The sequence below is a fragment of the Elephas maximus genome, chromosome 20 (genome assembly GCF_024166365.1).
Source record: "Elephas maximus indicus isolate mEleMax1 chromosome 20, mEleMax1 primary haplotype, whole genome shotgun sequence".
Taxonomy (NCBI): Eukaryota; Metazoa; Chordata; class Mammalia; order Proboscidea; family Elephantidae; genus Elephas; species Elephas maximus.
This window is the reverse complement of record NC_064838.1, coordinates 39,933,240-39,947,659: the sequence shown is the minus strand read 5'-3', so window position 1 is coordinate 39,947,659 and position 14,420 is coordinate 39,933,240. Positions and strand designations below refer to the sequence as shown.

Below are 14,420 nucleotides of genomic sequence, written 5' to 3'. Positions count from 1 at the left end.
TTTATCATGGAAAACTTCAAACATACATGAAAAGAGAGGGAATCAATTACCAGTTGATGGGTGATCCTGGTTCATCTATACTGTTATCCTCTGTTTTCTTAACACTCTATTTCGGTGAACTGTATGCTCTTTTTCTTCACTCTTTGGTTGTGTACTTATATCACACTAAACTACTGATTTCCGAAAGTACCATTCTGGGGTCTTGAAAGTTATATGTAAAATGATAAAAACATACAAGTCTTTTCTTTAGTTCTTCCAAGTGAAGGAGGAGTCTTTTATTTTTACTTAAGGGCTACTTTCTAGAAGTTCGAGACTGTGAGTTACTAAAATATGCTAAGTTAAATTCTGAACATTGCTAGAATTTACTGAGGACTAAAATTCAGTGTACTAAGATGTCTGGCTGATATGCGGCACTTCCCACATGGTAAAACAACAAAACACTGTACATGTAAGGTAGCTGGCATTTCCAAGTCAGTGTTACCTTAAGTAGACCTTGAATTGCTGTTTTTAAATTATCACCTCTGTAATTTTGTCTTTACATTACCTATTTAGTCTATTGAAAGCTTTTTGCTTATGAGGCTACATGGCAGTTTAAATATAAATTATTCAAACTCTTGGTGCTAAAGTTCAATCTCCACTCACTCCCAGTTGCGTATGCAGTGGTACTTTATCACCAAGTTGGTTTTCCTCTGCAGAGTGGGAAAGGATAGAGTCCTTGGCTAACCCAAAGTGGACTTGGGCAGACAGTTTGAGGGTTCTCTGCTCTCAGAGTTCCCATGGCTGGAAAAAAAGAATTTACCCTGAGAACCTGGTGTCATCATGTAACACACACCCATTCCTTTTTGCTTTCTAGCAAATGTTGACTTCCTGACTCAGCTGTGACTTTGAAAGGGCAGGCACCATATAGGAATCACTTTCCCATGCCCCTCTGGCTTCGACCTGTAAAAGTTTCTTGAATGCATCAGGCAAATGGGATCATGACGTGGTCACCTTTCGGTAACACCTTTATGGTGATCAAAATTTTCACTGAAAATTAGTATATTTAAAAAAAATGTGTGCAGCTAAAAAAGTCACAAGGGCTTTCCGTGAGGGTGTCACAGCTTCCAGTCTCAGCCGACTTCAGGTTCTTGGCTCCTAACCAAGCTTTTTTAAAGTTCTGATCCTATAGCTTTCTACCTGTCTAAAGCCTCTGAACCATGAGTTCTCACATTTTAACTGTGCTTGAGTCTTAATGTAGCATTACCTCATTCTCCCGTGTGGTAGGCAGCCTCTTGGTATTCATGCCCTTGTGTTCCTCCCCTTGAGTGTAGGCCGGACCCAGTGGCTCGCTTCTCACAAACAGACTGTGGTAAATGTAAAGGGATGTCACTTTCAAGATAAGGTTACAAAAAGACTCTGGCTCCCATCTTGCTCATCCTATCTTGCTCTCTCGCTTGTCCTGATGGAAGCCACCTGCCATGTTGTGAGCTGCCTTAAGAAGAGGCCCGGGGCAAGGAACTGAGGAAGGTCTCCAGCCAATAGCCAGTGAGGAACTGAGGCCTCGGTCCAACAGCCACAAGGAACCACAAGGAATCAAATCCTGCCAAAAACATCTTGAGGGATTTTGAAATTGGATCCTCCTCAGTCAAGCTCTGAGATGACTGCAACTCTAGCCGACACCTGGATCACAGCCTTCTGAGATTCTGAGCCAGAGGACCCAGATAAGCCACGCCCAGATTCCTGACCTACAGAAATTGTGAGATAAACAACTTGTTTTTAAGTCACTACATTTTGTAGTAATTTGTTACATTGCTTAGCACTCACTTTGGGTAAGTTATTTAACCTGCAAGGGCTTGCAGTTTCCTATCTTCAAATAGGAAGCACTTTCCTGACCTCAGGGATTAACTGCAGTGTCTGTATGAAGGCATCTGACTCATAGCCAATAAAAGGTAGCTTGATCTGAACTCAACACAGAAAATTTTAACAAACTCAAATCGGGTTACCAGTATCTTTAAAGAGGAAATGCAATTGAGTTTTTTTTAATTTTTATTTTATAATTTATATTTCCTCACATCAGAAACATCTTTAGTAAAAACAAAGAACACATTCGAAATTAGGTAGAAATCTTTTTTCCTTTTAATTCACACCAGTCTCCCTCTTGGCTGTTACTCTGGTAACAACTAGGTCGCCACCTCTCCAGAACACGGCATCTGCATCGGCTGAGACAGAACTGGTGCTAACACAGGCCCCAAACGAGGGCTTCTGGAAAAAAAAAGGAACAGTGCCAACCAGCCTTTCCCTTCACTTACAAAGGGACTGTAAATTAGAGAGTCCAGACCTCCTCCTTCCAAATGCGGAAAACCTGCAGCTCAACGCAAAAACGAAAACCAAGACAGATCAGGGATGGAGTAGATGACAACCTCACAGGACGTTATCACATGCTCAAGGTCAAGATGATTTCTGAGAAAGAAGTATCTGATAATCTGGTCTCTGCTCTTAGGAATGGCCCCATGCCAGCATCTTTAAAAAAGAAGATTTTTTTTTGTTTCATTTCCCAAAAGGGTGTGAAATGTACTAAAAGGGACATAATGGATTAGGATAAATTAGCTCACTCACAAGAAACACTCCTGGATGATTTTTGGTTGCTGAGACTATTCAGCACGTTATTTCAAAGTGGCAAAATTCAGGGCAATCTGAGAAAAGAGAATTCAAAAGTGGCAGCTACGTTCACCGACAGGTTTACATGGGACACGCAGACATACAACTCCTACTTTTTTCAGTGTATCTGACTAGGGGCCAAGACCCCTGATCCTCAAAAATAAGTTATTGTGTACATTACAGTGCACAGAACAGAAGAAGGAAAGACACTTCCTCTGCGAGTGACTGAAAGGCGTTTGTAAAGGTCCACATCGACCTGAAATGGAAGGACTGGGGCCCAGGGTCTTGTGCCTTCATTAGCTTGAGCTTGCGCTCTCCTCTTTTTTGGTCGTTGTAGTTTCAGTGGGAGCTGTTTCCTCTAAACCTTCTGGCTTCTTCTTCTCGTCCTCGTCATCATCATCATCCTGGGGATAGAGGTCCGGGTATTTCTGCATGCATTCCTGCATGGCCCGGAACTGGTCTACACAGTCTGACCCCTTGACGTCCTCCGTGCTGTAGTGGAAGCAGGAAAAGGCGGACTTGAACTGCTCCCCACAGGGGCCACTGGCCATTCCTCCAAGGCACGGGCAATTCCAGTTAATGTCTCCACTTGGCAGTATCAATCCTGGAACAGGAAGATAGGGCAAGATATGTGAGAGAAACCTTTTCTAAGGTTTCAGAAAAATTAAAACCAAGTCTCATCCTCACAGGTCACTTGGAAGGTATGGAGCGGTATAAAATGTCACCTGGTGGGCACTCACCTGTAGACCTGCCTCTTGATGTAGATCAGGTTCAAATGCCTGGCATAAACCCAGCACTCCTGGTCCACTCAGAGAAGCCACCTTCAGCATCTTTCTCCCTGGGCAATACTGAACTATATTCTAAGCCACCTCCTAGGGCTGTGAGACTGCTCTAATAACTGAATACTGAAAACCATTTAATCCAAAGAAGAAGAAATCACTTGAATGGGTAGGGAGAAGCTTTTTGAAAGCCTGAACACTTTAAGGAGCTGAACTATTGACCTGCTTCCAATCCCTGGCCTGACTCCCATACAAAAGACCAGAACCAGACCACCCACCAGTGCTCCTGGCTCTCAAGCCCCTCCTGTGCTGAGGCTGCTCTCAGAAGCTCAGCAGTCTGGACTAGTAAAAAATGTGCTGATGGGGAAAGATGCCCAAGACCTGCTGTACAATGCAAAGGCTAATGGCAGGCCAGGGTAGTACGATTCCATTCTTTTAAAGATTAAAAACCTAGAGGACTATTAACCAAACTGTTAAACTGTTTATGTGTTTAGGGGGTGGCGTGAGGTGGGGTTACAGATAGATTTTCATTTTCAATATTATATAGGCTCCCTTTTGAATTTCCCACCTTTTCTTCACACCTAAATAGTATTTAGTTATTTCCTGGTTTTCCACAATGCTTTCAAGACAATAGGTTCATTTTCAGCTTCATCACAGACCTGAAAATACGATTCAGAAAGAAGTTTCTCACATGAGTCTTCTATAGACACTAAATACATACATGATTTTTCACTCCAGGGAAGCAGCAGGTCCTAGGCTGAGCTCTATCTCTTAATTCTACCTCAGAAGCTGATCAATGAATCTGACTGTTTATGGGTCTGCTTGCTAACAACAAAGTCTGTAGATGAGGCAGAATCCAGTCTGGAAGCTTGACTGAGCAGGAGGAGCCCTGTGACTATTAGAAGTCACTGATATCCTCCCCGAAACTTAATCATTGAGAAGCACCAGACCTACTTAAGTCAAGAGTGAAAACTTCCAAGAGAAAGGGGCAGAAGCACTTCAGTGAGGAGAAACTCTGGTGCTCTGGCCTAACCGCCAGGGCAGTGAATCAGAATTGGGCTGGAAAGCACTCAGCACCCCTCACACCTCTGAGGGAGATGGTCGCACCGTCCTGAGAGGCCGTCTGAGACTGAGATGGATCCCTCAAAGCCCAGCCTTGGCTAGGACGAAATGTGGAAGGAATCATGAGTTTTCCCCAGTCTGTGTCTGTGGGCCCCTGGGAGCCACACGTCACTCACCGTGCTCCTCGTACGGATCGTTGGGGTCATCAGCTACCAGCTCTGCATTGCTTGGAGTTTCATGGTCTTCTTTGGTCACAAATATGATTCGATCCTTCCCTACCATTTAGAGGACAGAGGAAGAAATGTTTCACTAAAGAGCAGTGAAGCAGCTCTAAGCCCAAAGCAGTCACACAAACCAAGTTTGAAGAACGCCCCCGTGAAACCTCAAAGTGAGGGGTTCCATCAAACTGTTCTCCCGTGGGCTGTGTATCTGACTATGGGTGGAGGGTCTGTGAGCCACTCCTTCCAAGTGCCTGCTGCTGGAACAAAACCTCCACTGAGGGCTGCACAAGGAGGAAGATGGCAAGATGGCATAGCCTGCCCTCCTCATGCATTCTCCCACCAGGAGACAAAATGTCCCCTTCCAAAAACACTTTTCTCCCTTGGCTTCTGGGATGGTGGACTCTTTCTGTACAACTCCTACTGCTTGAGTGGCTTTTTACACACACTGGCTTCATCCTCTCTACTCTCAACTACCACTCTCAGACCATCTCCCCATTCTAGCGTCAATATCCTGCTCCCAGCTGAACTCTCCCACTGCCCTCAAACGAGTCACTACGTCTCTCCCCAAGTTTCCTTCTCTTCCAAGATCCCAATAACTGACCACCACCAGCCACTTAGTCACGCAACCTAACAGGTGCTACAGCATTGTCTTGGACCTGTCTGCCCTCCCACATTTGGTTAGTTGAATACCAAGCTCACAGTCTTCTCTGTTCTCTCCACTCCTCTCCCCGTCTTCCTCACAAGGCCCTTCCACAGCCTCCGGACCAACTGGCCTTTCACATGCTCCCCCTCCCAGCCACCTCAGCAGTGCTGCCACACTCATTTTCCTCAACTGCAGCTTCAATCATCCCAGGCTTCCTAGCGTGGCACTCAGGGCCCTGTCCCACCCCATCTGGCTTCCCTACCACACCCCAGACACCACCAATCCAGTCAAATGAGTGCTCGAGTATGCCAACAGTCCACCAGTGCAGCACGTCCTTTCTTCTTCCCTTCAGGAAAGGAACAGTCACTTCCCAGAACTCCCACGGCTCTCTGACCACCGACAGTCTCCTCACCAACCTGTGAGCAGCCTCATCTGTATCCCGTCATCCCTCCTCCCCCAGGCCTGGCAGGGATCTGCAAACAGATGGAGATGGTTTACTAGGGCAGGGATGCTCCCTGTTACACAAGCTGCTCTCTCAGGCTGGCGGGGGTGGGGCAGAGGTAGAGAGAGAGACAGAAAAAAAAAAAAAGCACTAAAGAAAAAGGACACTGGATTCCAGCCCCCCCTAGGGGTTTACTCACAGGGTTTAGAACCCATAGAAAGTCTGAGAAAGATGAGCACCTTGATGAAGCAAGAAGTGCACTACTGATGTCAAGACTTGGCTGGCTGACTGGCCACACAGCACTTAGTCTGTCCAAGAAGATGCCTGCCTCTGAAGGGTTGAGGACCCTGGTGGTGTGAGAGTGCCCAGAGTCAAGACTCCTCCTGGCCCCCAATTGTGGCCAGGAGAGGACAGGATCATTGACGGTGGGGGAATGCTGTGGCTTCTCCCCAGTGTTCATGAGGCCTGGGGGGCTACTTCCCTCAGTGGAATGACTGGTGGAGGGGGTGGCAGGCCCATTTCACAGAACTGCTAATGATGACTTCTGTGACAATCTGCAGTTTGATATTTTTTAAAAATAGTCACCCAAACATAACAAGCTGGCGGGGGGGGGGGCAGGGCAAGGAGAGTCAGGACAGAGGCTCTGAAGGACCAGTATCAGAAAGCCAGCGCTTGGAGTGAACACAGCCTTGTAACGACAGCTAGCCCTTGGCACTCACAGGTAGCAGACCGTCACCCCACCTGAGGTTCTGGCTCCAGAGCTGGTCTCTGCCCAGACACCTCACATGTTATTCCAGGAAGACTGCTTCTCCACATGGCCTGGGAAAGGACTGGGCCCCGCAGCCGGCCTTGCTAACGCGCCTAATGACCTTGGTAATTCTGGCCAGTTTTCACAAGCAATCTGCAAAAATGCTGAACGCTAAGCAGAAGAAGCTGACGCAAATTTCTGGGTTCAGCTTCTGACATTTGTTTACCAAGATCTTAGCTCAGCCCACCCAATGATGAAGCCCAGTCACAGGCCCAGAAGGCATGGGGTGCAAACCTGGCCAGGTATCAGAGGCACCCATAGAGTTTGTGATATAAACAGAGGCTCGGCCTAACCCAACAAAAGCTGAATCCAGCTCTCCAGGAAGCCCATGTTGCTCACAGGCTCCAGAGCAAAGCTTGGGAAACACTAGCCTAGCACTATCCTGTTTCAGGTCCCTCCCACACAGCAAAGTCCTCACACAGCCTTTCCAGACATTTCTCTGAGAGCACAGCTCAAGCTGGATAGGCAGCAGAACAGTAACAATTATATCTTTGAAACACTTAAGCCCTGTGCATTGCGTATCAACCCTATGCTGCGGTTGTGGGTATTTTACCTCCTTTTTACACAAGGGAACCAGAGGCTCGGAGGAGGCAAGAAACAAGCTCAAAGGCACACAGATGTGTCAAGGGCAAATAGGAACACACCTCTGGTCTGAAAGACCCCGAGTGTGCTCTGGACCCACGCTGATATGTGTCCACTGCACATCTGTCCCACCCCAGCTGATTGTACTCCCAGGCCCTTGCCTCTGGAATGGCTAAAAGCAATGTCAATACAAGCACAATACTTACTTAACCTACCAGACCTGACTGTGAAAGGAAGAACTCGTCATAAGATGGCTGACTGGGGCAGCTAGCAGGCCTCAAATAACCAGCTAGACTAATATTTCCCATGAATTCTCAAGAGTTTCTCAGGAATTCTCTAAAGAAATAAAAATGCTTATGCTTTCATTTCCAAGGTAATCTAAAAAAAAAATAATAATAATAGAAGAATACTTAGAAGGACGTGAATAACTACCTCATGCCCTTGCAGGGTTCTAAACAGAAAGACTAATGACCATGGGCTGATGAGGAGGGAAAAGAACCAAGGCGGACTGATACAAATACGACGCCTTCACAGCCAGTGAGGGCCAAATGACTTCTCAATCGCCGTACCAAGTGGTGAGTGAAGGTTCCTCAGTCATTCAGAGACTGCCCTCTGACCTCGGCCGTCAAGTGATGGTAGCACAAGCATGGTCAACCTAAAAGGACCTGCACTGGCAGAGAAGCCTGTGTTCAGTGGGACGGGCAATTGAAATGTCTCAAACATCATCCACCAGATTAAATTAATGTTGTTAAATTGAACACTGTTAGCATTCAATCCATTAGTCTGCTTGATTTTAGAGCTGGTTAAGACCACAACCATATATTTATATGTAAGTGGAAGTTTCTCAGACATTTATATAACATAATAATAAAAAAAAGTAAAATATCAATACTAAGGGGTCCACAAAGGAGCCCTGGTGGTTAAGTGGTTCAAACCCGCCAGCCCCTCCATGGGACAAAGATGTGGCAGTCTGCTTCTGTAAAGATTACAGCCTTGGAAACCCTATGGGGCAGCCTACTGTGGCTTATAGGGTGGCTCACTATGAGTTGGAATTGACTTGACAGCACACAACAAGGGGTCCAAAAGAATTCTGTCCTTTGGAGCCAATATACACTAAAATTCAAAAAGTAGCGATTCCCTAATGCTGGACTGATGGTGACAGAATCCTCCACGGAGCTTTATAAAAGGCCTGGGACTTGGCTCGGGCACGTGAACTCATAAGCTCTGACACCTTTATCTGCTGTCCCGCTCCATCCCTCTCGGGTGGCCACACACAACCATCTCAGTGGCTCCTTATGTGGTCACCTCTGCCCTCCTGTGCCCAGTTTCCGTATGCTCTTCAACCTGCAGCTCTCCCTGTGTGGGCTGAACAGTAAGGTCCTATGTCTCAGGACAGCAAGCTCCCTGGGTTGGGTTTCTCGGTCCCTCTACCAGGCCCACTCTAAAATCAGGCTCATCACTCTGCCAGACAGAGTTCAGCAGACTACCCCCTCTGACACTTTATTTCTGTCCATGAAGTCTCAGAGGCTTAGGTTAAAAAAGCTACTCTATATTCAACTAATGGTGTTGATAAACTTCAACTTAATTAAAAAATATGCAAACACCCACTAAGTAAAAAACCCAGTGGAAGATGCAAGAAGCAGCATGATCTGGTACTTTGCTCTCCAGGCACTTGGAATCTGCAAGATGGTCCAGCTCAAACTATTTTTGCTCACATAATTACAGAACTAAAATGCCAGTAAGGGAACGAAACCTCAACTAAGGATCCCAGTAGGATTCCACTGCGCACTTATGAGACCACTGCAGTGATGCATCTCATTCCTATTAACAGCACGGGCAGACAGACCCTGGTTCCAGTCCTGACATACTCACTAGCTGTGTGACCTTGGGCAGGACACTCTTAACCTTCGAGTCTGCATTTCCTGCGAATGAGATTAAAACACCAGTCACCTCACGTGGCTGTTGTGAGGATTAAATGAACTGGAAAACCTAAACCCAACTCTGGCACGTGGCAGACAGTGAACAGTAGCTACTGGGTTTTTTTTCTCCTAAAGATGAGGCACAAATACGCAACAAGGGGGATCTGCACCCTAGCAAGAAAGAGAAGGACTCAGGGATTGGGGAAGACAGACAGGGGCAGCCTTGCATGGGAAGGCAGACAAGGATAAACTGGGAGGGCTTGGTACCTGACTTTGTCCATGGAGAACTGAATTCCATTTAACACAATCCTGACTGAGTGACCTAAATCAGGTGGCACTTTTCCCAGAGGAAAGAAGGTCCCCTGGGTAATTAGACTGTGGTTTCTGGGGAGTGATGTATCTTTGCACCCTCAATTCTAGTACCCAGACAGTCCTGATGTTTGTTGAACGGACAAATAACGAGGGCTCAAAAAATGTCTGTCAAATGAATAAAACCATGGTCCTAAGATTGAGATTTAAGTCCAGACCTTCCGGAAGGCTGGCTTATTGTGGCATCGAGATCACAGAGAGATTAGGAGTCTGAGGACTTGAGCTCCGAACTGGGTTTAAACACAACCTCTCTGGGCCCCGGAAAACGAGCCCTACCACCTCACCTGATTTCCCTATCTCACACGGTTAGGGCAGGAATAGGCTTTGGCCAAACAACGGTACCGAAACACACAAGTTTCTCTTGAAATTCCACTTAAAAAACAAAGTTTTAAATGACACCAACTGACAAAGATAAAGTAGCCAGGAAAAGTGACAATGGCAGGCTTGAGATGCCAATAAAGCTTTGGAAGTGGGAAAGCTGATGGAGGAGTGGTCTCCAACTTAACAAGTGGAGAAAGCTGAACCCAAAGTACACGGAGTGGAAGTCGGCCAGAAGCAAATCGCTCCCCACCCCAGGACCCTGGTAAGGCTCTGGAATTAGAGGCCTCAGAGGTGAAAGCAGGAGTGCAGACTGAGAACAGAGCGACTAACTGAGCAGTTCGACACCAAGACACCCCATTCTCAATTCCACAGTTTTACTCTCTGCAGAGCCATTCTTGACCCTGTCTTCCTCTCACACCTCCATCAGCAAATCCTGTTGGCTCTACCTTCAAACATATCCAGAAAGATCGGCATCCCTCACCGCTACAATGCCATCTCCCATCACTTGCTCCCTCCACTCCAGCCACACTGGCCCCTTGCTTTTACTTGAACCTGCTGAGCACACTCTTACTTCTGGGCCTCTGCACAGGCTGTTCTCTCTTCCAGGAGCAGTCTTCCCTCAGATCTCCTCATAGCCACTCTGTCCCTGCCTTCACATCTCCTGCTCAGATGCCCCCTTCCCAGGCCACTTCCCCATCTCCTTACCCTGTTTTATTTTTCTCCAAAGCACTTTTCCCCACCTAACACATTTAGGTGTTTACTGCCTGTCTCCCCCACTGGAACATCAGCTCCACAAGAGCAGGGATTTTTGTCTATTCCAAACAATATCATTCATATCACATGCAAGTAAAATTTTGCTGAGTATCATTCAAAAGTGGCTGCAACAGTACATGGACAGGGAACTGCCAGAAATTCAAGCCTGATTCAGAAGAGGACGTAAAACCAGGGATATCACTGCTGATGACAGATGGATCCTGGCTGAAAGCAGAGAATACCAGAAAGATGTTTACCTGTATTTTATTTACTATGCAAAGGCATTGGACTGTGTGGATCATAACAAATTATGGCTAACATTGCAAAGAATGGGAATATCAGAACACTTAATTGTGCTCATGAGGAACCTCTACATAGATCGAGAGGCAGTCATTCGAACAGAATAAGGGGAGACTGCGTGGTTTAAAGTCAGGAAAGGTGTGTGTCAGGGCTGTATTCTTTCACCATACTTATTCAATCTGTATGCTGAGCAAATAATCTGAGAAGCTAGAATATATGAAGAAGAATGCAACATCAGGATTGGAGGAAGACTCATTAACAATCTGTGTTATGCAGATGACACAGGCTTGCTTGCTGAAAGTGAAGAGGACTTGAAGCACTTACTGAGGAAGATCAATGACCACAGCCTTCAGTATGGATTACACCTCAACCTCAAGAAAATAACAGTCCTCACAATGGGATCAATAAGCAACATCATGATAAATGCAGACAAGATTGAAATTATAAAGGATTTCATTTTACTTGAATCCACAATCAATGCCCATGGAAGCAGCAGTCAAGAAATCCAAAGATGCACTGCACTGGGCAAATCAGCTGCAAAAGATGTTTTTAAAGTGTTGAAAAGCAAAGATGTCACATTGAAGGCTCAGGTGCGCCTGACCCAAGCTGTGGTGTTTTCAACTGCCTCGTATGCATACAAAAGCTGGACAATGAATAAGACCGAAGAACTGACACCCTTGAATGGTGGTGTTCCCGAAGAGTATTGAATATACCTTGGACTGCCAAAAGAATGAACAAATCTGTCTTGGAATAAGTAAAACCAGGATGCTCCTTAGAGGCACGGATGGTGAGACTACATCTCATATACTTTGGACAATGTTATCAGGAGGGATCAGTCCCTGGAGAAGGACATCATGCTTGGTAAAGTAGAGGGTCAGCAAAAAAGAGAAGACCCTGAACAAGATGGACTGACACAGTGGCTGCAACAATGGGCTCAAGCATAACAAGGATCGTGAGGATGGCGCAGGACTGGGGCAGCGTTTCGTTCTGTTGTACAGAGGGTCGCTATGAGTCAGAATCAACTCAAGGGCACCTAACAACAATGACAACTGTTGGTGCTTTAATGCCCCTCTCTTCCACCAGATGCCAGGAAGGCACAGATTGTGTCACCTTTGTCACTAATATATGTCCAATGGCTGGCACATACAGATGCTCAATATTTGATGACTTAACAGGAGAGGGCAGGCTCAGTATTAGGAAGAGAAGAAACCAAAGAAAGGAGCAGTGTGGAGCTGACGGAGAAGTACGGGTGGCCCAAGGCCACAAAGCAAGGCTGAGTTCACACTGCAAAACACCTAGAATACCAAGCTAAGGCCTTTAACCTGTAGTAACAACTAAAACAGGCCTGCAAGTGAGTACTTTCAATTCTCATCTCCAAACTAAGGAAGAGAGAGACCTCTGAACCAGGAAAAGACAGGGCTTCACGCTTTGGTGGCAGAGGGACACTGCCCCTCCTTCCCAGAGAACCTGTGACTGCTGTAAACTCCTCAAGAACAGAAGAGGTGTTATTTATCTGCACAGCCTCACTGTACCCAAGAGGGTCAAAAATGATTTGTTAAATGAAGTAAACTTGAGACTAAGAGAAAGGGAGTTAAAAATAGGACAAAGGACTTACTGTCTAACATAAACTGGTTAGGGCAGAGGACTTTCGTTTATGGCAGACTTAATTATTAATCAGCAGGAAACAGTGCTCATTAGAGACATTAGAAGGAGCCCTGGTGGCGCAGTGGTTAAATGCTCAGCTACTAACTGAAAGGTCAGTGATTTGAACATAGCAGATACTCTGCAGGACAAAAATGTGGCAATCTTCTCCCACAAAGATTACAGCCTTGGAAACTCTAGAGAGCAGTTCTATTCTGTCTTATAAGGTCATTGTGAGTCAGAGTCGATGGCAATGGGTTTTTAGAGACATCAGTGAGTATTATGGCTTTATGATCCAGGGAAGGAGGAAAAGTTCCAGAAGCAGGCTGGGGTATTGGGGAAAAGGCCTATCATTCTACGAGGAGCTCTGCCCCTAACTGGCTGCATGCCCTTGGACAGGTGAGCCCCTTTTCTGGGCTTCAGGTTTCCTGAGTTAAACTGAGGGGACAGGACTATTGACCAAAAAATCTCTGGGTGAGTTCCGACTCTCTGGAATTTTATATTCTTAAGTGTCCACCGGCCCTGCACAGAGGTGTTTCATGATTATTTGCAGAATGAATGAAGCTCAACTTCTCATTTTACACCACTGGAAAGTGGGGCCGGGAGGAATTAGATGGCAGATCAGTTAGTGGTAGCATATGAGGAGGCACTGGTACCATCTAACCTTCCAAGCTCTGGCCTAGTGGTAACAACAGGGAAACAGAAAGGCGTGAGTGGTGACCCACCTTGTCGGGGGAGGGGAAGCCTTCCTGGCCTAAGGCTCCTGGGAACCCAGGCTCCAGATTGGATAGTGCAGTTCAGATGCCAGGGCTCATACCCACCTCCACCACATACTGGCCATGTGATTTAGGCCAAGTCACTTAAACCCCTCTGTGCCTTAATTTACTCTTCGGTAAAATGGGGATAAAAACAGGAGCTGACTTAGATCGCTGAAAGGCCAGTGAAATAAACTATGTAACAGCTCCTTGAACAGTGCCTGACGTAGTAACCAAAACCAAACCCGCTGTTGTCGAGTCGATTCTGACTCATAGGGACCCTACAAGACAGAATAGAAGAGAACTGCCCCATAGGGTTTCCAAGGAGCGCCTGGTGGACTCGGCCTGCCGACCTTCTGGTTACCAGCCTAGCTCTTAACCACTACACCACCAGGGTTAGTAGGGGCTAACAAGTGTTCCCGCCAGGGGTACTTCTACCACTCCTGCACAGCATCTGACCCGAGGGGCAACTTTTCGGGACAGGAACAAGGCGCATGCAGTATGGAAACACGTGGTTTGTGGTGAGAGTGACTGTAATAATTAATACTAATAAATTCCCAATTACGGGCCAGGAAACGTGCTCAGCATTTCTCGTGCACCCTCCGGGCCTAGTTTATGAATCTCGCACGTGCTGGTTCCTCTGAGGCCAGGGTTCAAGACTCTCCATGACCTTGGACCAGCCCCGTTCCTCCCAGAGCCTGGGTTTTCTCATCTGCAGAATGGGGTGAAGACTCTGCCGCCCAGACCGCCCCCTAGGGTCCCGAGGACGGCGCCCAGGACTGCGCCTCGGGTTGCCGGGCCGGCCGTGGGGTCGCGGGGCGCCCGGGCCTGCGGGGGCTGTCCGGGTGCCGTGTCCCCTGCAGGCCCTCGTAGGCCGGTCTCCACGGCAGCCTGCTCGTCCTCCCTACCTTCTTGCCGGCAGTAGGACATGGCGGCAGCCGGGCACTCAGACTTCGCAGCCCGAGCGGCGGTGGCGGATCCACGCCGTGACCTCCTCTCAGGTAGGGCGGGCGGCTCCGAGGCCCGCGCGGGCCCGCCCCCTCCAGGCCTGCCCGCCGCGCGCCTGCTTCCGCGCCCTCCTAGCTTCAGCCCGGCCCCTCAATTGAGAACTACATTTCCCAGGAGGCTGCGTGTCCCATGGCCCCTTTCCAGGCAGCAGAAACTACATTTCCCAGAAAGTCCTGCGAT

General features: G+C 47.3%; 1 protein-coding gene across 1 annotated transcript; it reads right to left on the bottom strand.

The window, feature by feature from the left end:
• Positions 1–2,024: 2,024 nt before the first annotated feature.
• CHCHD4 (coiled-coil-helix-coiled-coil-helix domain containing 4) lies at positions 2,025–14,342 on the bottom strand. The gene is made up of 3 exons (XM_049861916.1): positions 14,141–14,342; positions 4,655–4,753; positions 2,025–3,241 (listed from the first exon to the last, which is right to left on the bottom strand). The coding sequence occupies exons 1-3, from the start codon at positions 14,160–14,162 to the stop codon at positions 2,934–2,936; spliced, it is 429 nt and encodes a 142-aa protein (XP_049717873.1). The 5' UTR covers positions 14,163–14,342; the 3' UTR covers positions 2,025–2,933.
• Positions 14,343–14,420: the final 78 nt, after the last annotated feature.